At 37.9% G+C, this 27,037-nt stretch overlaps 1 protein-coding gene across 1 annotated transcript in view; it reads left to right on the top strand.

Moving 5' to 3' along the window:
* Positions 1–27,037, top strand: part of TTC6 (tetratricopeptide repeat domain 6) — a 215,976-nt gene that overhangs the window by 170,650 nt on the left and 18,289 nt on the right. The window contains exons 23-26 of the mRNA XM_021099129.1: positions 897–1,037; positions 2,588–2,701; positions 6,281–6,400; positions 13,882–13,955. Of these exons, the coding sequence (XP_020954788.1) occupies positions 897–1,037; positions 2,588–2,701; positions 6,281–6,400; positions 13,882–13,955 (449 nt within the window). The remainder of the gene's footprint in view (positions 1–896; positions 1,038–2,587; positions 2,702–6,280; positions 6,401–13,881; positions 13,956–27,037) is intronic.

Genomic DNA, 27,037 nt, shown 5'->3' with positions numbered 1-27,037 from the left:
ACAATTTTATATTCTATATTATTAGTTTTATTTACTTTCTATTTTGCTATCATGTTGACTCCTGCCTTTTAAGAGACTGTAGAGAAAACACAAAATTCAATAAGTGAAGCTTGACTTGATCCTGATTTTTTTTTTTTTTTTTTTTTTGCTTTTTAGGGCTGCACATGCTGCATATGGAAGTCCCTCGGCTAGGGGTCAAATCAGAGCTATAGGGGCCGGCCTACGCCACAGCCACAGCAATGCAGGATCTGAGCCGCATCTGCAACCTACACCACAGCTCACAGCAACTCTGAATCCTTAACCCACTGAGTGAGGCCAGGGATTGAACCTGTGTCCTAGTTGGGTTCGTTAACTGTTGAGTCACAATGGGAACTTCAATTGGATCCTGATTTTAAAAGCTTATGAAATTTGAACATGGACTAAATATTAGAGGACTTTAGGGAATTACCATTAATTTTCTTAGATATACAGTATTAGAGTGGTTGGGTAGGAGGGACTTTAGGGAATTGCCATTAATTTTCTTAGATATACAGTATTAGAGTGGTTGGGTAGGAGGGTGTCTTCCTCAGAGGAGATGCATATTGGAAGGCTCAGGGTGAAGTTTTATGATGCCTACAACTAAGTTTCAAATACTTCAGCAAAAAATAGATACAACAAATCTTGGAAAAATATTAATAATTATTGAATCTAAGTCATAGGCATATGGGTGTTCATTGTCCTATTCTTTCAATTATTCTGTGTGTTTGAAATTTTTTTAATGAAGGAGAATGAGGAAAAAGTCTACATCCTTGTACCATCTTAGGGTGGCATAGATTTGTTTAAATTAACAACTGTTTTGGTAAAATTAATGCTTTTACTAAAATATTTGTTCCTGCATTCCTCCTTTCTCTGAAAAGGCATATTTAAGTCGAGTAGCCTTCTATGGTTTGAAAGGTAGATACTCCAAAGGAATCTTGAATTGTAGTGAGGCCATCAAAATTTATCCTCAGAGTGTGCGTGCCTATATCTACAGAGGAGTTCTGAAATACTACAACAAGGTAAGGCAGTCTCCTCCCTTGCTCACTGATCTTTTAAAGTGGGTGGCTACTCCAATGCCAATTAGGGACTCACCTCCTTTTTTCTCTCTATGAGAGGAGAATTGCCAAGGGATGAAGGCAGAACCACATCAAAGGCATTAACTAACTCTCTGACAGTGTGTCAAAAGGGATTTCAATTCATCTTTCTTCATAAAATAGAGATATTTTTGACATTTACATTTTTAAATAGCATGGACTATATTTTTTTTATTAAGCAAGTAGTATTTATCTTAGAGAATTTGGGAAATACAGAGAGGAATAAAAGAAAAGATTGTCACTGCTTATCCCACCATCAGATGTTAATTCCTGAGAGCATTTTAGTCTTTTTTTCCTAATAATACATAACACATACTTTCCAAAATTGGGATTATGCTACTTATATAATTTGTGCAGTACCGGCTTCTTACATTTAATTTTTGAAGATATTATAATTATTATTTTTGGCCTCACCATGGCATGTGGAAGTTCCCAGGCCAGGCTTTGAAGCCACACCACAGCAATGACCCAGCTGCTGCAGTGACAATACGTAATCCTTAACCCCCTGTGCCACAAAGGAACTCCTGAAGATACCATTTTTAATTACAACATACTATTCCACAACAGTTTATTTTTAATCACTTTATAGTGGGTTTGGATTGTATGACATTTTTTACTTTTTTTTTTTTTGCCTCGCTTTTGGCATGTGAAAGTTCTCAGGCCAGGGATCAAACCTTCACCATAGCAGAGACAACGCCAGATCCTCAACCTGCTAGGCCACTAAGGAGCTCTGAAATTTTTTCTGTCTTACTACTTTAAATAATACAGTTATATGCTGACAACAAATCATTGCTTAAGTTTATGACTGGTTCCTAAATGGAAATTAATGTGTTGAAGGGTGTGAGCAGCACCACTGATGTCTGACAGTTCATGGACTACTTTTTCCTCTCCCCGTGTTTCTTTTCTGACCTTTCTTTGTAGCTATTTCATATGAAATATTTTGCAAATAATTCCTTAAAGCAAAGGTAACACCTTGCATTACCTGGTAATTCCATGAAAATTACTATCTATAGAAACGGATGTTCTGAGAAATCACAGAAGCATCAAAGAGAAGCAAAAGAGAACGTGGGTAGAAAATATGACAGTTTTTAAACATGACAGTATGAGTGACAGAAGCAAGCCAGTTCTGGTAAATGTTTGCTGGAAGAATATGGCTTTCTTCTCTATTATCCTTAAGAAATTTAATTTTTTTCCCTTGCTATAAAGCAACAATGGCAACAAGATAATTGTCTAAATTAAAGTTGTTTATGTATTGAATTTTATTCGCAGGTAAGAGAAACTATAATAACAATTCCTACCAAGGGATCTTAATTAATTCAGTGAAAGATAAGCTTGATTGTCTTAATTTCATGGACAATACACAGAATGATTAAATGAATATTCCCAAAAGTCTGATGGAATCAGGAATTTATTTTACAACTAAACTTCAGTTCATTATGATTAACCCTTCTCACTTAATTATTTTTTCTTTATAGACTTATAAACTAGCGATTACAGACTTAACTACAGCTATCAACATGGATAAAAATAGTTACATAGCATTTTATAACAGAGCCTTATGTTATACCAAGATAAATGAACTTCGAATGGTAAGATGACCATCCTAGTAAACAACATTTTGAAGCATGTGTAAAGTATTTTTTATTATTTTTGCTACAATTTTGAAAAATAATTCATGTGGAAATACATATAAAACTTGAGACACTGAAGAACCATTTCAAAGAATATTTCACTTTTTTGTTAGTGTTTGCCCAATTTTCTTATACAATCTCTGCAAGGTCAAATAAAAATTAATTTTACCATGCTTCTATAAGCATTTAAAGACTATGTAAATTAAAATGTATCCCATAATTCTCATTTGAGACAATGTTTCTACTGAAAAACTGTGTGCAGAATTTTTAAGCAGTGATCAGTAGCAATAATGTTTGCTTCAAAATCTCAGCATTGACTAGAGTAGTTTGTGGAGGAATTTCTTTTTTTTAAGGTGCTCAAACCACAGATGCAGCAGGGAGTTTTTTTGGGGGAGGGGGGTTTTGAGTGATAGTTTCCAGCTCCAGGGCTAGACTAGAACTAGGACTGCCTGTGCATTTTGAGGACCTGATGGCTTCAAACCATCAGAAAACCTTTTTCTCTATTTGTCCTGAGCCAGATTCTACCTGTGCAAGCCCTTTTTTATATTTTTCCCTCTTATGCCTTTTCCATTCTTCCTTGTCAGTTTGGTCTTTTTCCAATTAGGATTCCTCAGTGGGGAGCAGGTCTGTAATTCCTTGGTGTTCTGTCCCAGCCCCTTGTCCACCTGTCTCCCCCTCCTTGTTTCCCTGCACTTCCACACTCATTCTTTAAAAAGACTGCATCATGTGCCTGCTGTTCTGTGTGGACAAACTCCCCCAATTTCCTTGAAACTTAGAAAGTTAAATCTATATAAAACAGAAAGAAGTTTAGTCATTTATTTGCTGTGGAAGGAATAAGTTGAGAAACATTGTTTCTACCTAAGAGGATGAAGAATTCCTAGTAACCTGATTATCAGGTTTCCTGCAGAAATGTTGACGAATGAATAACTAATTTTTAACACAGGCTGTTGTTACCTTTCTGGGAGCTAATTAAAGGGTCATTTATCAGAGTAACCTGCACAGCAGGTATCTTTGACAGCTTTCTCCCAACCCCCACTGCTGCCTTTTCTGGGTAACCCTGAACTGCAAACAAGGATCTGAGTGGGGGCAGGGAACCACTATTTTTATTATCTCTGATAGGTAACCAGATCCAGTGCTCTGTGAATAAGGCAAATGAAAAACTACATAAATAGAGGCCTAACTAGAGTAAGAATGTATTGGCTTTTTAAAGCTGCCAGGTACCCAATGCTTTTTATCCAATGGACTTATTTTACAGATGAGGAAATGGGAACAGGAAGAGGTTAGAAACTCATCCAAGTCACATAGGAATAGACCTGTGTCAGTGTTCACAGGTTTGTTTGCTTCTGGTTAACAGTCTTTAGGTGGATTTGTAAAGCCACCTGACCTCCAGCATGTGGACCGGATGTCGTTTTACGGTGTCACCTCCTCCCTTTTGTCTACCTCTACCTGTTTCTCAGCATTCCTGCCTTCCCAAGACTGAGAAAACCCAAGTAGCTTTCTGCAGAAAATGCAGTTAGGTATCCTCCTAGAGAAATGGCCCTATAAAAACTAAGACAAGAAGAATTCTGGTTCCTACCACCCTATGTTAATAAAAATAGTTACAGTTAACACTCATTAGGGCTTATTGTGTGACAGGCACTGGGCTAAAAATGCTTTACCAACAAATAATCAAAATATTTAAAGTGGACTTTTGAAGCAATATGATGAGTTATTAAAATATTCCATTCACAAAAGTGAATGAGGAAACTGAGGCTTATGGTTCATAATAATAGCAAAGGCAGGACCCAAAGTCTGCTCGTTGTGACCTTCAAAAAATCTCATTTCGCAGCTTTTGTTTCCTCTTGTGTCACATATTCAACTGCTTAGTGGATTTCTAAGGCATCTTCATATATATATATACACACACAATTGATTCTGTGATTCTGTGAAAGGAAAAGTGCTAACATTCTAGTTTTGTTTCGCTTTGTTTTACAAGTATTACAAAGTACTTTTACAGCCTTGCCAATGTTTATTTATGGGTTATGCCACACTTTACATGTTGGATCTTTAATTGTACAATTCTTTTAAATGCTGAATACCTAATCATGAAATGCTAGAGAAACACCACTAAGCAAATAGTAAAAGACTTTATTTGCATTTTCAGTTAGCATGTGTTACAGGCATATATGATTTGGCCCTTTCCTGATGAAACCATATGTCTCTTTTGGACAAAATGGTTCAGTAGAAAAATGAGTTGAGATTCAGCTCCAACCAAATTTGGGATGCTTCTAGTACCTGGTACAGAGTAAATGACCAGTAAAAACTTGTTTATTCAGTGAATGGAAAAAAAAAAAAAGATATAAAAGGGAGAAAGGTCCTCTGAATTGACTCTCAGCTTAGACTAATGTCTTAAAAAACAAAAAAACATGGAGTTCTCATCGTGGCTCAGCAGTAATGAATCCAACTAGGAACCATGAGGTTGAGGGTTCCATCCCTGACCTCACTCAGTGGGTTAAGGATCCAGCATTGCCGTGAGCTGTGGTGTAGGTGACAGACACGGCTCGGATCCCGCGTTGCTGTGGCTCTGGCATAGGCCGGCAGCTGGAGCTCCAATTAGACCCCTAGCCTGGGAACCTCCATATGCTGCAGGTGTGGCCCTAAAAAGACAGAAGACAAAAAAACAAAACAAAAAACAGAAATATTGAGGTAATTTTCCAACAAGTGCTCATTTGTTAGTTTTTATAGGATCCATTTTCATTGCTTTATGATTTATTTACTTAACAAAAGTTTATCAAATACCCAGATTGTGCAGGCTTGGTGCTACTTACTGGCTTTACAGTGGTAAACAAAATGGATAATCTCTACCTCCATAAAACTTAGGTTTCAGTGAGGGAAAACAATAAAATAACTAAAAAGAAATTACATTTCATGGAGTTCCCGTCATGGTGCAGCAGAAATGAATCCGACTAGGAACCATGAGGTTGTGGTTTGATCCCTGGCCTCGCTCAGTGGGTTAAGGATCCAGCATTGCCAAGACCTGTGGTGTAGGTCACAGATGGAGCTAGGATCCTGTGTTGCTCTGACTGTGCACAGGCCGGTAGCTACAGCTCTGATTGGACTCCTAGCCTGGGAACCTCCATATGCCTCGGGTGTGGCCCTCAAAAGACAAAAAAAAAAAAGAAAAGAAAAGAAAAGAAATTACATTTCAAAAGGTAACAAGTGCTCTGCTTTAATGTCAGCCGTCATTTGGTGAAACTACTGAGTTGGGAAAGGGTGTTGCCTATGCCTTTCAATCCTTACGAAATAAAGATGCTTAGGATTATTCACAAATAACCAGCAAGAGTGGTGTACACTACTTAGAAAGTAGCAACATCCAAAGTACTTAGTTAAGGGGACCTTTTAAATTTAACAAATGATTATTTGGGGCCATAAATTTTAAGTCACATTGAAAAACTAATTATGAGGCCCTAGTTTGGGCATAAATACATTTCTCCATGGCCAGTGTAGTAAGGCTCTAAAGAGTTGACTCTAGGTTGTAAGTGATTATTTTATTTTTAGGCCTTAACAGATTATGGCATTGTGCTTCTTCTTGATGCTGGAGGAACTCTGATTTTAAACACCTTCATTAATCGTGGACTCATCTACACAGAACTAGGGCAATTCAGTTTTGCATTAGAGGTAAAACTTCCTGTTTACTTGAAAAAATGAACCCACTTAATTTTTGCATGTTTACTTCTAAAAATTAGTGAAAAAGTTTTTCTTGATAATCAAATGACAATATTAATGAGCTGCAATTCAACTTTAGCAAGAATTATGTTGAAATACTTTGAATGAATAATAGAATCCTTGCAAAAAAAAATGTGTAATTCACTTTGTTTTTATTACAGATTAAAAAGCCAATATGTGAAAAAAATTCTGAATTGATGAAATATCAAGACTATCATTTCCCCCAAGAGAATGTCTTGGCTATAGATGAAACTCAATTATTTAGCAAGCAGAATGATTTTTGTATCATTTACTTTGCTGCTCAGTGCTCTTTCTAATTCACAATTTTCCTCATTCCACATTGAAAATATATCAAAATAAATGTTTGCCTCACACAAGGCAGAAAATAGCAGCTCAGAATAGGTTATTGGGAAGAGGCTTTTAAGTTAGAACAAGCACTTAGAATTGCAATAGAAGACTGCATCTGCAGTATATCAAAAAGAAACAAGTGGTTTAAAATGTATTTCTTTACAGAATAACTAAACAAAATTCACCATTCCCATATCTCCTCTATATTGTCTCTTTTGAATTAACTTTGGAATTAAGATTGGTACAGGCAAAAATTAAATAGCAATTTGAAGTTTGCAGTTAAATTATGGTAGTTTTGCCTCTTTGTTTCTCAGGATCCATAACAGAATATTATGTAGTGGAGTGTTTCCTATTTTTTTTTTTTTTAATCTCCAAACATAGCCTGTGTTCTTTTTCAACTTCTGGAGTCATCTTTTGAGATTTTTGTCTACAGAATTACTTATTATTAAGGAAGTATCTGAGAAACCTTATTCTAGACAATTTACACTGTGATGAAATAGAATTTTGAGACTTGAACTCCCTTAGGTTTTGGTCTTGCATTTGGAATTCCCTCAGGTAGGAGAAGCTAAAGAACGTCTTTGTTTGGAGTAGGTAAAGAGGCTGTGGAACTCTGGACAATAGATTTGGGTGGAAAAAGTAGGGAAAATAAGGGTTGGAAGCAAAAGACCTCAGCTGTTGGAGAACTAAATGCAGAGCCTCTGATATCCACCTAAAAAATATTTAGTACGTCACAACAACATTAACTAATTATTGCACAGTCCATGCCAGGTTCTCAGCAATGCTGCACAATTTATGATTTTAACTTACCAGTGAGGAAGCTGATATTCAAAAGAAGTTAAATAAAGTCTTAGTCAACCAGGAAGTACTGGGGCATTTGAACTTAAGTCTCACTTGAGTCCAAATCCTATGTTCTGTGTTTCAGACAAGGCACAGTAATGACTTTGGCACTGAAGACATGGAAACAAATAAGACAGATTTTCAGTCCTTGGCGGGGGCGGGGGGGCGGTGTTGGGGTCTAGTGGAAGTCTTTCTTGACCCCTCTCTTTCCTCACACCCCAAATCTAACTTAAGCGCAAATCCTGCCAGCTCTTCCAACAAAACACATTTTGAATTAAATCATTTCTCATTTTTGCCACTGCTCTCCTCCCCATTCAAGCCTCAACCCTTTCTCCCCTGTTACCACTGCAGGACCTTCCCAACTGTCTTGTCTGCTTCTGCCCTTGTCCCTCTACATCCCCTTCTCCACGTAGCAGCTGGAGAGGCCTCTTGAAAACACACAGCAGAGCAAGTTATTCCTCTGCTCAAATCCCTCCAGTGGCTTCCCATCGTACTTAAAATAAAGTCTGAGCTTTTGGCTGTTGCCAACCAAGACTGTGCAATCTGACCGCTGCTCTCTGATCTGACTTTGTGGTCAGCATTCTTCTTGTCTTCACTCAGGTTGCTTCGCTCTGGCCTTTTGCCATTCCTTAGAAGTGCCAGGCTCCCTCCCTGCCTCAGGGTCCTCGCACATGCTCTTCCCTGTGTGTAGAAACCTCCTCCTACTGATCTGCGTATGGCCCATCGCTCCTTTCCTCTCAGGTCTCTTCTCAGTTGTGACCTCCTCTATCAGAAAGAGTAGAGTAATGCCGTATTAAAAAAGTTAAATAATCCAAAATAAGTCTAGAGAGAAAAAACAAAGGAACAGAAACAGAGAAGACCAGCAGAAAGCAAATAATAAAATGGTAGACCTAAATCCAACCTTATCAGTAGTTACAGTATATGGAAATGTTCAAAATACACCAATTAAAATAATAACGGTGTCATAGTAGAGTTTTTAAAAGTCCCAACAATCTTCTGGCTGTAAGAAACACACTTTAAATATAATGAGCTAGATGAGTAAAAGTAAAAGTTCTGGAAAAAATATACCCAGCAAACTCTATAGGCTTGCCTTGGAGATATTACAGTTTTGGTTGCAGACTACAGCAATAAAGTGAATATTGCAGTAAAGCAAGTCATATGAATTTTTTTGTTTCTCAGTGCATAAGAAAGTTATGTTTATAATATGCTATAGTCTATTAAGTATGTAATAATATTGTGTCTAAAAAATAATTTGTATAGCTTAATTATTTTAGTGTAATTAGTATTTGATATTTAAAAATTTTTTTCATTGTTCATTTGCAATGTTCTGTCAATTTCTGCTGTAAAGTGACCCAGTTATACATATATATGTATATGCATCCTTTTTTCTCACATTATCCTCCATCATGTTTCATCACAAGTTATTAGATACAGTTCCCTTTGCTATACAGCAGGATCTCATTGCTTATCCACTCCAAATGCTATAGTTTGCATCTATAACCCCCAACTCCCAGTCCATTCCACTCCTTCCTCCTCCCCGTTGGCAACCATAAGTCTGTTCTCCATGCCTATGAGTTTGTTTCTTTTCTGTAGATAGGTTCATTTGTGCCATATACTAGATTCCAGATATAGGTGATAACATATGGTATCTATCTTTCTCTTTCTGACTTACTTCACTTAGTATGAGTGTCTCTAGTCCCATCCATGTTGCTGCAAATGGCATTATTTTGTTCTGTTTCTTTTAATGGGAATGGTAGAGGTTTCTTGTTTTTATTTGAAAGTCTGGAAAATTTTACAGGTTTCTGTGATGCTATCATAAATGGCAGAGCTTAATTCTATTCATAACATTGTTTTCCTCCTTTGCCTGTGGAACTCTGTTTTGTTTTTTGTTTTCTTTTTTTACTTTATTGACTAGTCTTTCTTCATGTTTTTTCTATTAATGAGCATCTTCTGGAATCTCACTATATGCTACATCCAGTCCTAATTGTGTGGAAGTTGCAGTGATTATGGGGCTGTTGAGGTCTGGATGGGACTGAAAGAGAATGATAAGGTTGGCTTAATGGCAAGAAGATCAGCCTAGATTGGGGTGAATGAAAGTGAACATAGGAGGGAAAAGGTTAGAGAAGGATAAAAGCTCAAGGTCCAAGGGTTCATCATAAATGTACCTTCAGGGAAACATAGTGAGATGAGTTTGTGCTGTTTATCCTCACAATTGTTTACAGCCATTTACTTCAAAGTAGACTAGATTAGAGGAGGAGCAAAGAACCAGGCTCTGAACTTGTTCTGGCTGAGAAATGTTTTCTCTAACTTCTCACCTGGTTACTGATTTACCAAGGTGTGATACTTTTTAATATAGTTAGCACTTGATAAAAAATGCTAACCATCATCCGAGCCTTCAGAGTTGTGATCTGAGTTGTAATCTTTTTGTGGAAGTAACATCAAAGATCACTGATGATCATGATACTATAATAAACAATAATAATGCAAAATTTGGAATTTTGTGAGAATTACCAATTTATGATAGAGATACAAAGTGAGCAAATACCGTTGGGAAAATGGTGCCAATAGACTTGCTTGAGGCAGGATTGCCATAAACCTTCAGTTTGTACAAAGTGCAGTATCTGTGAAGCACAATAAAACAAGATATGCCTGTAATTAAAAGCAAAAAAATTTTTTTTTGTCTTTTTGAATTTATTTATTTTTTTGTCTTTTTGCGATTTCTTGGGCCACTCCCACGGCATATGGAGGTTCCCAGGCTAGGGGTCTAATCAGAGCTGTTGCTGCCGGCCTATGCCAAAGCCACAGCCACGTGGGATCTGAGCTTCATCTGCAACCTACACCACAGGTCTTGGCAACGCTGGATCCTTAACCCACTGAGCAAGGCCAGGGATTGAACCTGCAACCTCATGGTTCCTAGTTGGATTCGTTAACCACTGAGCCACGACAAGAACTCCCTGTCCGTGTGAATTTAAAACATTAGAGAAATTAAAAAAAAAAAAAGCCAGCTCTGGAAAACCAATGAAGAATATATAACAATATATTATTATAATAAGAGTGAATAATAAAAGAGCTATGTGAAGGCCCAAGAGAGAGCAGAGTCTTAAAACCTACCCAGGGAGGTGTTTTTAATAGGAATGACTGATTAATAAAGAGGTCAAGTAGGGTGAGAGCTGAAAACCTGTTAGTTAATGATAGTTCTGTGATCTTAACACCTTGATCCAGAAGTAGAGTGCAGTATTTACGCTGGCATTGTTTGGGAAGTTAATGGTGAAGCTTGTTGGATTGGGAACATTTGTTTACCTCTTTGTCCTCTTGAAAACCAAGAAGACAGTGATGGAATAAAAGAGATACAATTCCGCATGGCTGAAGATAGTGAAGGGATGCTCAGATACCCCCAATTACCATTCCGGATTTTAATACCTCCAACTTAAATATGAGGTGGTAGCCAAAGATCCTACACTTGAGGAACGTGAAATAGAGAGTAAAACAGACACCTTTTCATAGGGATATGGGGATGGTGGGAGAAGGGGAGGGGAGCAGAGTGATGGTGAAAGGTAAGTTCTATCCTCTGTTGGAAATTAAACATGATTCAATACTCATGTCATTTAGAAATTTGAACATAGGAGTTCCCGTCGTGGCGCAGTGGTTAACGAATCTGACTAGGAACCATGAGGTTGCGGGTTCGATCCCCGCCCTTGCTCAGTGGGTTAACGATCCGGCGTTGCCGCGAGCTGTGGTGTAGGTTGCAGACGCGGCTCGGATCCCACGTTGCTGTGGCTCTGGCGTAGGCCAGTGGCTACAGCTCCGATTCGACCCCCAGCCTGGGAACCTCCATATGCCGCAGGAGCGGCCCAAGAAATAGCAAAAAGATAAAAAAAAAAAAAAAAAAAAAAAGAAATTTGAACATAAATTGCAGAAGAAACAACAGCAAGATGTAAAAATGTTTGACTTTGGGGAGTGGAACAGGGCCTGCCTGTAAGCACTGTGAGTTTTCTTGTGTTATTAGACCCTATGTTGTACCCTGTGTACATGGGTTACTATGAGGAAAAGAGAATCTAAAAATGCTTTTAGGGGCAGTTTACAAGTTACAGAATAAAATTGGCCTTATTAAACAGCAAGAATAATAAGAAGTGAATGGAATTTGGGGACACGGAGATGGTGAGTGTTGACTATGCTTTCGAAGAGATTGGTAGCGACAGGAACTAGAAAGAAAAGCCATTCGCAGTTTGTGGGTTGGGAGGGTTGAGGGTAGGCATGTTAAGTCAAGGTGCTGAGATAAGGATTAAAGTTTCAGAAGACAGAGGAATATGATGGAGCAAGTTTCCAGAAATGGGAAGGGTGAGGTCAAGAGCCCATCCTCTGACATACAGGAAGACAGTGCAGGTGGAGAGTCTTACCATTAAACCCATCTGCAGAAAGAATGGGAGTGAGTGGAGAGCATTTGCTTTGTATGTAAGTGACTCTGTGTGGTTTGTTATTTATGATCCATATTAGAAAGAAAACTAATGCAGAAGAGAAAAATTGTAAAGAATGCAGTTATCTTTATTCTAAGTAATGCTAGTAGTCATCATTTATGTCTGTTGCTGATAATGTCTAATTACCGTGTAGCATCAGAATGATTATATAGAGAAAGTCAAGTTGACTTTTGTAAGTTTTATCTGGTTACAAAACTAAACTTGGTATTCTCAGCCTTTTAAATTTGCTATCACTCCTCACAACTCCCAAAATGAACGGGAATGTTTGTAATAAATCTCATTTACACTTGGAAGTTTGCTTTCATTTCAGCCAAAGGAAAAAAGAAATTCTCTTAGGGATGTTATCTGGTAGCATATTTGATGAGATCATATTTGATCAAACAAATAAATTTCTCATTTTCTTTAAAATAACTCCATTTACTATCAAAATATGCTTCAGGAGTCTAAGTGGGGAGTCCATATTTTCAGATCAGTCTTCTTCTCTGGTAGGATCCCAGAGCGATCAATTCGACCCTACTGCTCCCTCTTCTACCCCCAGTGTTGGCAGAAAACTTATTCTACCAGCCAGCCTCCTCTCTCTAGTACAGCCTGGGAAGGTTCATGGAAGGGGAGGAAGGGGGTTGGTAACGGACTGGAGAGAAGGAGGCTGTCCTTGTGGTTGAGGAGAAACAAGAACTCTGACACTTGCCCTTTAAGACTGTAGAGCACCCACATCCCAGCCTCCTGAGTTGGGAAGGGAGTCTGGAGGGATGGCCTCCAGTCACTCCATGGTAGGAACCATCTAGCTTGGCCAAATGAGCTCACAGGCAAAACTGCCCAAGGTTCCTGCTGAAGCAGTCCTCTGGGGAAAAGCAGAGCCATTTTCATTCCTTCATAGATTTTGAACTCTTCTGGAAGGCTCCTTCCCACATTATGGCAAACACTGAAATCAATCTATATCTCACATCATTTATGTACACACACACACACACACACACACACACACACACACACACAGAGACACAAATACGCATATCTCATTGCAGCTGACACCATCTTTTGATATGTAGATATTTATTTAAATGTTGTATTTATTCCCATTTAGTGGAGTTCTTATTTTTCTTCTGGTTTCAGTTGTTTTTGTAGGGCTGTGAAAAGCTAAAGAGCTTCAGACACTGTCTCTGGTGCCTTATGAAGGATGGTATTCGGGGCTAGAGTGGCAGGATCTCTGGCAGACTTAGCATTTAATTCTCTTAATCTCTTTCCCAGTGCCAGTTCAGGTCCACCCCGGCTGACTTCCCTAACTTCAAATCTTGAGGTTAGAGTTTCCATTGCTCCCTCTCAGGAGGCCTCTAGGGTCCCTAGAAGTGTGGGTTGCAAAGGTAGGAACTGCCTTAGCTGCTAATCCACACAAGAGGCTCAGTTAGGTCCTCCCCCTGGGCCTGGGTTCCTGTTTGTCCTGCAGTCATAAGTTTCTCTGCAGGTAAATATCTAGTGGTGTTCATAGGGGAAAAAAAAAAGAGCAAACTAGATACCTTGCCCATAGCAGGCAAAACCACGGGAAAAGTGGCGGTCGTAGCACAAGATTCTGAGTGAGCTTTTGGTTGTGGGTTTCTTCTGCTCCATCCATTGTCACTCTCTGTGATACTAAAAGGAAAAAATAGGTTTTAAGAGGGTGTATATCTGAATATGTGTGTAAGGATTATTCATGGTAGAATCAAAGTTAGAAGGAAGTTTAAGAAAGCACAAAAGGTAATGCTGTAAAATTAACAAAAATTTGTGAAACTGTTTCAGGATTTTAAACAAGCTGCATTGATGAGCAAGACAAACGTGAGCCTTTGTCAAGCTACTGCCATGTGCTGTCACAGGTACGGAGTGCAATTTATATTGAGATGAAGGCAAGTGGGGCCATCAGACGTATAATAGAAAAAGAGACGAAACAGAGGAGAATGTTAATGGAAGGGACAGAGAACAGAAATGGGGAGAGACACAAAGAATCCCTGCCTAGAAGTGGGGACCACATCTCAGTGTGTCATTAGGATTTTAGCCAAGTCAGCAAGTAAAAACCTGCATCAAGGCATAGCGTGTATCCCTCTGATTCAAGCCCATTTACTGGAAAGGACCTTGGTAATACACAGAATAAAGTCGTACATAGCTTGACATACCCAGGAATAAAATCAAGTAATTCATTTTGTTCATAAAATGGAGCTTTTAAGAAGCCTGTTTCCTGGAAGAGAGGTTGATTTAGGAAAATTTATTTCTAAAAGAAATTTTGCATTTAGGAAATATTTCTAAATAAAAGGCTAAAACAATAGCAGTCAATATCTACAACGTATAGTAAAATCTACAAAAATGCATTACTTAAAACATTATTACTTGTTTCTGGTATTATTGTAAAAATAAGTATGCTATAAGAGGGAAGAAAAGAACAGTTATATGAGGTGAAATTCTGAAGATAGTTTCAAATTTACTCTGATAAAATATCAGAGTATAGTAAATTGATTTTGCTAACTATAATGCTTACACTTCTACATATATATGTTTGATATCTAAAAATTAATTTCTGAACATCTTTTAAAAGCATAGAAATTCAGCACATGAATATTTTAAGGTGAAATGAAATGTATTTGGTTAAGTAATAGTTTACAGCATTATTTTTCATGAGAGAAATAATAGCACTTAATTGGATGGGGAAATTAGGATAGTAGACTTGGTGTATAAATATACAATTTAGACAATAGAAAATAGTGTGAATTATTTATGAAACTGACATTCCTTTTTCCCCCCTTTTAGGAGATAGGTATTAGAGCCACATTTCCCTGTAATAGTTAGATTTAAAAATTGTATGAACATAGTAGTATAGTAACGGGAACTTGTGAAGGTGTTTTTGGCTAAAAGGCCTTAACCTGTCTCGGACCTTTAATTCACTACAGACAGTAAAACATAGTCACACCATTGTCTGTTTTAATCCAGCAACCTTTGTACAATCCATTTCTTTAAGTAATTGTCATTCTTAAAAAGAGATGGAATAACGCTGACTGATGTGTTTGTTTTGGTGGGCGAGTGCAGGCCAAAAATGTCTGAGGTCATCAAATTCTCTTCAAGCTAAAAACAGACTCCAAAATTTTTCTCACTCTCATTCCTGTGTTCTGCAACTATTAGTAAATTTCTCTATGTGTCAGTTCTCAATCTCTTTCATGAAATGTAATCACTGGGTATATATGGGGGAGCCTCCTTAAGCTGATACTGCTTTGCAATTCCAAATAACCAACTTTCATCAGCCCCCTAGACTCTCTATTGTCCCTTAATAAAAGTAGAATTTAAATCAACAGGAAAGCTTGGATAACTCTCAGTTCCAAGTTCATGTGTTTTGAGATTTAACAGTTTTACTGGATTTAATAATAAGGAATGTTAAGTGATTGGTTATATTTATTTCAGGAAAAATGTTTTTGCTTCTCAAGGTGAGCTATAACATACTTACTACTACAGCAGCATGGTTCGTGAATAATGAGATTCACTATTGGTGTCTCATAGTGGAGAAAGTGAAAATGCTCCCATTTGGAAAATTTTTAAAAAGAAATAAATCTTTAAATTTTAGAGCGTTGATCTTTGAACCCATGGGGTTGCAGACTTTTGAAGTGTGCCTTTGTATATCTGGTTCTTACTCTTCTGGTTGCTAGGAGACAACATTCCTTAGGCTGAATATCCTACTTGTTGCCCAATTTGGTCACCAAGAGTGTTATGGTAGAGTTAATTTTTAAATCTCTTTGAAAAAGCCACCTTTAGATTAAAAAAAAAAAAAAGTCACAGAGGGTTACATATTCTATCTTTTTACTTTAGCACATTTATTTTACTAGTCTTATATTTGCGTAAAATATTTTTGAATCTTTGACTCTGCAAGCCACATTCTTTAGTTTTGGGAGGTATTTATGATTTATTTGTACAACTCAGTAGGGCACATCTGGTCACGTATGTGATTAATTTGGAAGATGCGGTGGGCCTTGGCGTCGGCGGCCTTGCCTGCCAGCTCAGCACATGATCCTTAGTTAATGGCCACCGAAATGAGAGTCCTGCCCCTTCCATCAGTGATCACGTTATTATAGAAAAACTAATTTAATATACTTTGTATTCATGGTAACTGATGTTTAACAATTTATGTGCCATTGAACATGTCTTGATACAACAGACATACTGTGCGGCATTTTTCCGTTGTCTGACTGCCTGGCACTTATTTAACAAGAGTGCCAATCTTCAGGATTCTGTGTGATACACACACCTTCAGAAAAAAATGAAGTTGCTGTTGCTATACTTGTTTTTATCAATTATTTTTATTTTTATTTCTTTATGTATGTATTTTTTCTACTACACAGCATGGTGACCCAGTTACACATACATGTATACATTCTTTTTTCTCACATTACTTTTTTTTTTTTTCTGTTCATGTAAGGGGCTGGGGAATCTTTGGTTTTAGCTCTGTCACCTCCTCTGGACTTGATTTTTAGTTATCATCAGTTTTGAAGGGATTGCTAAGTGACTTTTGGGTTCCCTTTCCAGGTTTAAGGTTTAATGATTAATTTCTTAATCAGAATAGACTAGATATTCATTAAACATTAGTGCTGTTAACTAGATAGATACAGAAAAATATCTTCAATTCCTTACCTCATTTTTTTTTCTTTTTAAATTAGTCTATACAAAGGGTAAGGTTACATTTCATAAACCATGTATTGGCACATATACTCATAAAAGCTTTTAAATCTCCCTCTGGGTAAGAGGGGAGCAATGTTATGATGCAATTTGGATGTCAGTCTACTAGAAGCACATCAGTGATTTGTGGTAAAAATATGAGAAAACTGGAGTTGTCCTGGAAATTTCAGTTTACATAGTCACCATAGGTATGCATCGTTAAGTAAATAATTCACTACCCATAGGTAGAAATACTGACCATAACAAAACCTATCAACTGAATGCACTTTATGCAAAATTACTACAGTGTAATTATTCTTGATAAGGAATTTGTTATCTGTGTGAGAATTATCCTATAATCCAGTGAGAAAGCAGTCACTGGTATTGTGACCTTAAATTCAGTGAACTTCTCAAGTAGTGCCAGTTAGCAGGAAAGAGGAGCACAGTTTCATTGAAAACTACTTAAGGGAAGGGAGCCTGTGTTTTCTTAGTGAGAATCCGCAGAGTGAACTAAGATACCAATCGGCTCCTATACGGGAATGTTAACCCTCACCTATTTTTAGCATCAGAAGCCAAGCTTTCCCGGTGCTTCACTGTTGATTTTTGTGTGATCTTCTGGCAGAACACTTGATGCTCCGCTTTTGGGTAGTGTTTGCCAAAACACGGAGCAAATATAATGAGTACCTCAATTATTTTTCATGGCGTATACAAACACTAAAAAATATTGAATCGCATTATACGAAATTGAATTCCTTTTCAGTTTCAAAGTGAATTCTTTCTCACACTTTCTGAATACATCAAGGAGAGCGTCTCAGCTAAGAGTTAGTCTTTGACATCTTTCCAGCACTTTGTAATAGATGGTGCAGCTCTCAGGCTTAGTTTTCTACAGACTATGCTATCCAACTCCAGTATTTATTTATTTTTATGGTTGCCTTCTGCTTATGGCAGGAGATATTGATTTGGTATTTATGGTATCAAAATTGAGTTGGCTCTTAAAATAGATTCAGTTAAGTAAAAAAAATCGACTTAAAGAAAAATACCCAGTAATCGATAGGGTAAGTGGAGCATAGCACACCTGACACAAAGGAAGAGCCGAAGTCTGGGAAACAGAATTTTAAGAGATATTGTTGGGTAATATGTAGGAGATGGTAGTTTCTAGACCAGTTACCCTGGGTTCCATGTAATCTATAAAGAAAAACTTCGCAAAGTAGTAAGTGTCTTGTTAAATTTTGAAAGCTAAGAAGTAATGAAAAGAATGGAAGATAATAATCTTTACTGGGTGAGAGTCTCTGTACTAAGCATTTTTCACATGCTGTCATTTGAGCCTCCTAACAATTTTGAAAAGTTAGTATTAATTTGTATGTTTAGGCTTAGGTTTGAACTCCAGGTCTTTCTTCTAACTACGCTGTTGAGATATCAGCTCACTGGCTCTTGTGCACCAGCTACGAGTATGTTAAAGGTGAAGAATGTGGGTAGAGATGACTGTGTGGGAAAGCATGGGTTTCAGAGTCTGGCTCAACTGAGTTTGAATCCCAGATATTTGCTCTCTGCATGCTTAGTGTACTATTTACTGTCTTATTTACTTTGTGCAAACTTTTCTGAGCCATGATATTCTTTTAACCTATAAAATATAGAAAAGTTTAACAAGTTTACAGAGTTGTTGGAAGGATTAAGTGAAATAGCACATGTAAAGCACTTAGCACAGTATCTGGTAAATAAGCAGTTACTCAATGTTACATGCATCATTGCATTTATAAAAAATTCTAGGAGCTCCCATTGTGCCGTGGCAGAAGCAAATCCAACTAGTATCCACCAGGATGTGGGTTCAATCCCTGGTCTTACCCAGTGGATCAGGGATCTGGCGTTGCTGTGAGCTGTGGTGAGGGTCACTGATGTGGCTTGGATCTGGCGTTGCTGTGGCTGTGGCTCTGGCCAGCAGCTGTAACTCTGATTCAACCTCTAGCCTGGGAACCTCCCTGTGCTGTGGGTGTGGCCCTAAAAAGCAAACAAACAAACAAAAAAATCTAGACTCTCTATATTAATTGAGATTATATATAATTATTAGATATGCATGTGAAATGGAAATGCGACTTTATAGGTCCATGAGCAAGTGTTTGATTCCTTTAACAACCCGCACTTCACCACAAGAGACTAATTAAGGAAACTAACACAGTTATCATTTAGTCACATATATTCACAAGTTAGTAAATAAAATGCATTTTACTTCTCTTCCTCCCCTCATCTCCTGGTGTCCAAAATGTAATGGGCTGCCTTTATAGAATATTGGAAAGAAGGACTCCTATGTGATGAAAATTTAGTTCCTTTCATTGTAAAGGACATAGTAACAACAAATTTATTTTAATCTGATTTTAACAGTGTATTTTATCAATAATAGCATATGTTTTCCTGTATTTGCCACTAATGGCTATTAAAACAGTTTCAAGAGTGCCATTCAGGGGAGTTCCCATTGTGGCACAGTGGAAACGAATCCAACTAGGAACCATGAAGTTGCGGGTTCCAACCCTGGTCTCGCTCAGTGGGTTAAGGATCCAGCATTGCCATGATCTGTGGTCTGGGTCACAGACATGGCTTGGATCTGGCATTGCTGTGGCTGTGGCATAGGCTGGCAGCCGTAGCTCCCATTTGACCCCTGGTCTGGGAATCTCCATATGCCGTGGGGTGCGGCCCTAAAAAGCATTAAAAAAAAAAAAAAAAAAGCCATTCAGGGAGTTCCCATCGCGGCTCAGTGGAAATGAATCTGACTAGTGTTCATGAGGACAAAGGTTCAGTCTCTGGCCTCACTCAGTGGGTTAAGGATCTGGTGTTGCCATGAGCTATGGTGGAGATCACAGACATGATTCAAATCTGACCTTGCTCCGGCTGTGGCTTAGGCCAGCAGCTACAGCTGCAATTTGACATCTAGCCTGGGATATCTTACCTCCATGTGCCACAGGTAAGGCCCTAAAAAGACAAAAAAAAAGAAAGAAAGAAAAAAAAAAAGAAAGAGAGAATGCCATTCAGATTTTCAAAATTCTGAAAAAGAACTCTAGAATATCATCTCAGCATGTACTGCTATAAAAAAGGCTTTTACAAAAACCTTCAATCTGCTGTCTACAAGAAACTCACCTTAGAGCAAAGGACACATATAGATTGAAAGTGAGGAGAAAGAAAAGTGGGAAAAGACATTTCATGCCAATGGACAAGACAGGAAAGCAGGAGTTTTAATACTCATATCAGACAAAATAGATTTTAAAACAAAGGCCATAAAGAAAGACAAAGAAGGACACTATTTAATGATAAAAGGATCCATTCAAGAGGAGGATATTACAATCGTCAATATATATGCCCCAATATAGGAGCACCCAGATACCTACAACAAATACTAACAGACATAAATGGAGAAATTGATGGGAATACAATCATAGTAGGAGGCTTTAACACCCCACTCACATCAATGGACAGATCCTCTGGACAGAAAATCAATAAGGCAACAGAGATCCTAAAGGACACAATAGAAAAGTTAAACTTAATCGACATTTTCAGGACATTACATCCAAAAAAATCAGAATATACATTCTTCTCAAGTGCACATGGAACATTCTTAAGAATCGATCACATACTGGGGCACAAAGCTAACCTCAACAAATTTAAGAGTATAGAAATTATTTCAAGTATCTTCTCTGACCACAGTGGCATGAAATTAGAAATCAACCACAGGAAAAGAGATGAGAAAAAACTGACTATGTGGAGACTAAACAATATGCTACTAAAACACCAGTGGGTCAATGAGGAAATGAAGGAAATTAAAAAATACCTTGAGACAAATGATAATGAAGACACAACCTCTCAAAATCTATGGGATGCCACGAAAGAAGTGCTCAGAGGGAAATTCATAGCAATACAGGCCTTTCTCCTCAAAAAAAGAAAAATCTCAAATCAACAACAGGAGTTCCCGTCGTGGCGCAGTGGTTAACGAATCCGACTAGGAACCATGAGGTTGCGGGTTCGGTCCCTGCCCTTGCTCAGTGGGTTAACGATCCGGCGTTGCCATGAGCTGTGGTGTAGGTTGCAGACGCGGCTCGGATCCCTCGTTGCTGTGGCTCTGGCGTAGGCCGGTGGCTACGGCTCTGATTCAACCCTTAGCCTGGGAACCTCCATATGCCGCGGGAGCGGCCCAAGAAATAGCAACAACAACAAAAGACAAAAAGACAAAAGACAAAAAAAAAAAAGGAAGAACAAACAAAACCTAAAGACAGCAGAAGGAAGGAAATCGTAAAGATCAAAGAGGAAATCAATAAATAGAGATTAAAAAAACAATTGAGAGAATCAATAAAACCAAGAGCTGTTTCTTTGAAAAGGTAAACAAAACTGACAAACCTCTGGCTAGACTCACCAAGAAGAGGAGAGAAAAAACCCAAATAAACAAAATAAGAAATGAAAAAGGAGAAGTCACAATGGATACTGCAGAAATACAAAAAACCATGAGAGAATACCATGAACAATTGTATGCCAACGAATCTGACAACCTAGAAGAAATGGACAACTTTCTAGAGAATTACAGCCTGCCAAAACTGAATCAAGAAGAAATAGACCAAATGAACAGACCAATCACTAGAAATGAAATTGAATATATCATAAAAACACTCCCTACAAATAAAACTCCAGGACCAGATGGCTTCACAGATGAATTCTACCAAAGATACAAAGAGGAACTTATACTCATTCTCCTTAAACTTTTTCAAAAGGTTGAAGAAGAAGGAGCACTCCCAAAGACATTCTATGATGCCACTATCACCCTAATTCCAAAATCAGACAAAGATACCACCAAAAAAGAAAACTATAGGCCGATATCTTTGATGAATATAGATGCAAAAGTTCTCAACAAAATTTTAGCTATCCGAATCCAACAACATATAAAAAAGATCATACACCATGACCAGGTGGGATTCATCCCAAGTGCACGAGGATGGTTCAACATATGCAAATTAAATAACGTCATACACCACATTAACAAAAGAAAAGTAAAAAACCACATGATCATCTCAATAGATGCAGAAAAAGCATTTGACAAAGTCCAACATCCATTCATGATCAAAACTCTTACCAAAGGAGGTATAGAGGGAATATACGTTAACATAATCATATGACAAACCCACAGCAAATATAATACTCAATGGAGAAAAGCTGAAAGCCTTCCACCTAAGATCTGGAATAAGACAAGGATGTTCACTCTCAACACTGTTATTCAACATGGTACTGGAAGTCCTAGCCATGGCAATCAGACAAACAAAAGAAATAAAAGGCATCTAAATAGGAATCGAAGAGGTAAAACTGTCTCTGTATGCTGATGAAATGATACTATATATAGAAAACCCTAGGGACTCAAACCAAAAGCTATGTGAACTGATCAATAAATTCAGCAAAGTAACAGGATATAAGATTAACATTCAGAAATCAGTTGCATTTCAGTATACTAACAATGAAATATTAGAAAAGGAATATAAAAATAAAATACCTTTTAAAATTGCATCCCAGAAAATCAAATACCTGGGAATACACCTGACCAAAGAGGTAAAGGACTTATATACTGAGAACTATAAAATGTTAATCAAGGAAATTAAAGAAGATGTAAAGAAATGGAAAGATATTTCATGATCCTGGGTTGGAAAAATTAATATTGCAAAAATGGCCATACACCCAAAGCAATCTAAAGATTCAGTGCAATCCCTATCAAATTACCCATGGCATTTTTCACTGAACTAGAACAAACAATCCAAAAATTTATATGGAACCACAAAAGACCCAGAATCGCCAAAGCAATCCTGAGAAGCAAAAAGAAAGCAGGAGGCGTAACTCTCCCAGACTTCAAAAAATATTAGAAAGCCACAGTCATCAAGACAGTATTGGTACTCTTACCAAAACAGACATACGGACCAATCGAACAGAAGAGAGACCCAGAAATAAACCCAGACACCTATGTCAATTAATCTTCTATGAGGTAAGAACATAAAATGGGAAAGACAGTCTTTTCAGCAAGTATAGCTGGGAAAGCTGGACAGCTGCATGCAAATCAGTGAAACTAGAACATACCTTCACACCAGGCACAAAAATAAACCCAAAATGGCTGAAAGACTTAAATATAAGACAAGACATCATCAAACTCCTGGAAGAGAACACAGGCAAAACATTCTCTGACAACAACCTTATGAATAGTTTCTCAGGTCAGTCTCCCAAAGCAACAGAAATAAATGCAAAAATAAACCAATGAGATCTAATCAAACTGACAAGCTGTTGCACAGCAAAGGAAACCAAAAAGAAAACAAAAAGACAACTTACAGAATGGGAGAAAATAGTTTATTTTCTTTCTTTTTTTTTTGTCTTTTTGCCATTTCTTGGGCCGCTCCTGTGGCATATGGAGGTTCCCAGGCTAGGGGTCTAATCGGAGCTGTAGCCGCTGGCCTACGCCACAGCCACAGCAACACAGGATCAGAGCCGAGTCTGCAACATACACCACAGCTCACGGCAATGCCGGGATCCTTAACCCACTGAGCAAGGCCAGGGATTGAACCTGCAACCTCATCATTCCTAGTTGGATTTGTTAACCACTGAGCCAAGATGGGAACTCCCAGAAAATAGTATCAAATGATGCAACTGACAAGGGCTTAACTGCTAAAATATACAAACAACTTATACAACTCAACAGCAAAAAAGCCAACAGCCCAATTGAAAAATGGGCAAAAGACCTGAATAGATGTATCTCCTCCAAAGATATACAGATGGCCAACAAGCACATGAAAAAATGTTCAACATCACTGATTATCAGAGAAATGCAAATCAAAACTACCATGAGGCACCACCTCACACAAGTCAGAATAGCCATCATTAATAAGTCCACAAATACCAAATGCTGGAGGGGGTGTGGAGAAAAGGGAACCCTCCTGCACTATTGGTGGGAATGTAAACTGGTACAACCACTATGGAGAGCAGTATGGAGGTACCTTAGAAATCTGTACATAGAACTACCATATGACCCAGCAAGCCCACTCTTGGGCATATATCTGGACAAAACTTTCCTTAAAAAAGGCACATGCACCTGCATGTTCATTGCAGCACTATTCACAATAGCCAAGACATGGAAATAACCTAAATGTCCATCGACAGATGATTGGATTTGGAAGATGTGGTATATATACACAATGGAATATTACTCAGCCATAACAAAGAATGAAATAATGCCATTTGCAGCAACATGGATGGAACTAGAGACTCTCATCCTGAGTGAAGTAAGTCAGAAATAGAAAGACAAATACCATAAGATATAATTTATACCTGGAATCTAATATAGAGCACAAATGAACATTTCTACAGAAAAGAAAATCATGGGCCTAGAGAACAGACTTGTGGTTGCCAAGGGGGAGGGGGAGGAGGTGGGATGGTTGGGGATTTTGCAGTTAATAGATACAAACTATTGCCTTTGGAATGGATTAGCAATGAGATCCTGCTATGAGTGTAGCACTGGGAGCTATGTCCAGTCACTTATGATGGAGCATGATAATGCGCAAAAATAGAATGTGTACCTGTATGTGTAACGGAGTCACCATTGCTGTACAGTAGAAAAAAGTTCTATTGGGTAAATAACAATTAAAGAAGAAAAAATAAATTTTAAAAATGGCTTTTAACCCCTCTCTTTTATCAATATCTTTTTTTTAATTTTTTTTATTGCTCAAATGAATTTATCACATCTGTGGTTATATAATGATCATAACAATCTGATTTCACAGGATTTTCCTCATACAGCCCAAGCACATCCCCCACCCCCTAAACTGTCTTCTCCAGAGACCATAAGATTTTCAATGTCTGTGAGTCAGCATCTGTTCTGCAAAGAAGTTCAGTCTGTCCTTTTTTCAGATTCCACATGTCAGTGAAAGCATTTGATGTTGGTGTCTCATTGTATGGCTGACTTCACTTAGCATGATAGTTTCTAGGTCCATCCATGTTGTTAAGAATGCTGGTATTTTGTTCTTTTTAATGGCTTAGTAATATTCCATTGTGTGTAGGTACCACATCTTCTGGATCCACTCCTCTGTTGATGGACATTTAGGTTGTTTCCATGTCTTGGCTATTGTAAATAGTGCTGCAATGAACATCAGAGTACATGTGTCTTTGCGAGTTGTGGTTTTCTCTGGGTAGCTGCCCAGGAGTGGGAATGCTGGATCAAATGGTAGTTCTATGTTTAGTTTTCTGAGGCATCTCCATACTGCTTTCCACAGTGGTTGCACCAATTTACAATCCCACCAACAGTGTACTAGTGTTCCTTTTTCTCCACACCCTCTCCAGCACTTATTGTTTGTAGACTTTTGGATGATGGCCATTCTGGCTGGTGTAAGGTGGTACCTCAGAGTGATTTTGATTTGCATCTCTCTAAAAATGAGTGATGTTGAACATCCTTTCATGTGTTTCTTGGCCATCTGTATGTCTTCTTGGAGAGCTGTCTGTTTAGATCTTCTGCCCATTTTTTGATGGGGTTGTTTTTTTTTTTTTTTGGTATGGAGCTGCAGAAGGTGTTTATAAATTTTGGAGATGAATCCCTTGTCAGTGGATTCACTTGCAAAGATTTTATCCCATTCTGTGGGTTTTCTTTTCGTTTTGTTTAGGGTTTCCTTTGCTGTGCAGAAACTTTGAAGTTTGAGTAGGTCCCATTTGTTTACTTTTGTTTTTATTGTCAATGCTCTGAGAGGTGGATCTGAGAAGATGTTGCTGTCGTTTATGTCAGAGAGTGTTTGGCCTATGTTTTCCTCTAAGAATTTTATGGTGTCTGGTCTTGTATCTAGGTCTTTAATCCATTTTGTATCTAGGTCTTTAATTTATTTTTGTGTATGGTGTTAGGGAGTGTTCTCATTTCATTCTTTTCCATGTGGCTGTCCAGTTTTCCCAGCACCATTTATTGAACAAGCTGTCCTTTCTCCATTGCATATTCTTGCCTCCTTTGTCATAGATGAGTTGGCTGTAGGTGCATGGGTTTAATTCTGGGCTTTCTATCCTGTTCCACTGATCTATATTTGTGTCTTTGTGCCAGTACCATGCATTTTTGATGACTGTTGCTTTGTAGTATAGTCTGAAATCCGGGAGCTTGATTCCTCCAGCTCCGTTTTTCTTTTTCAGGATGTCTTTGGCTCTTCTGGATCTTTTGTGCTTCCAAACAAACTTTAAAATATTTTGTTCGAGTTCTGTGAAAAACATCCTTGGTAATTTGATAGGGATTGCACTGAATCTGTAGATTGCCTTAGGTAGTACAGTCATTTTGATAATATTAACTCTTCCAATGCACGAGCATGGTATATCTTTCCATCTCTTTGTGTCATCTTTGATTTCTTTCATCAGTGTCTTATAGTTTTCAGAGTACAGGTCTTTTGTCTCTTTAGGTAGGTTTACTCCTAGGTATTTTATTCTTTTGGATGCGATGGTAAATGGAATTGCTTCCCTAATTTCTTTTTCTTCTCTTTCATTGTTAGTGTATAGAAATGCTGTCGATTTCTGTGTATTGATTTTGTATGCTGCGACTTTGCCAAATTCATGGATGAGCTCTAACAGTTTTCTGGCAGAGTCTTTTGGATTCTCTAGGTATAGTATCATGTCAGCTGCAAATAAGGATAGTTTTACTTCTTCCTTTCCGATGTGGATTCCTTTTACTTCTTTTACTTCTCTGATTGCTGTGGCTAGGACTTCCAGAACTACGTTGAAGAGTAGTGGCGAGAGCAGACATCCTTGTCTTGCTCCTGACCTCAGCGGGAATTCTTTCAGCTTTTCACCATTGAGAATGATGTTTGCTGTGGGTTTGTCGTATATGGCCTTTATCATGTTGAAGTAGGTTCCCATTATGCCCACTTTCTGAAGAGTTTTTATCAGAAATGGGTGTTGGATTTTGTCAAAGTCTCTTTCTGCATCTATTGGGAGGATCATATGGTTTTTATTCTTCAGTTTGTTAATGTGGTGTATCACACTGATGGATTTGCAGATATTGAAAAACCCTTGCATCCCTGGGATAAATCCCACTTGATCCTGATGTATAATCCTTTTAATGTATTGTTGGATGCGGATTGCTAGGATTTTGTTGAGGATTTTTGCATCAATGTTCATCAGTGCAAATGGCCTGTAGTTTTCTTATTTTTGTGGAATCTTTGTCTGGTTTTGGTACCAGGGTGATGGTGGCCTCACAGGATGAATTTGGGAGTATCCCTTCCTCTGCAATTTTTTGAAATAGTTTCAG

Source organism: Sus scrofa, chromosome 7 (genome assembly GCF_000003025.6).
Source record: "Sus scrofa isolate TJ Tabasco breed Duroc chromosome 7, Sscrofa11.1, whole genome shotgun sequence".
Classification (NCBI taxonomy): Eukaryota; Metazoa; Chordata; class Mammalia; order Artiodactyla; family Suidae; genus Sus; species Sus scrofa.
This window is presented reverse-complemented; position numbering and strand designations above follow the sequence as displayed.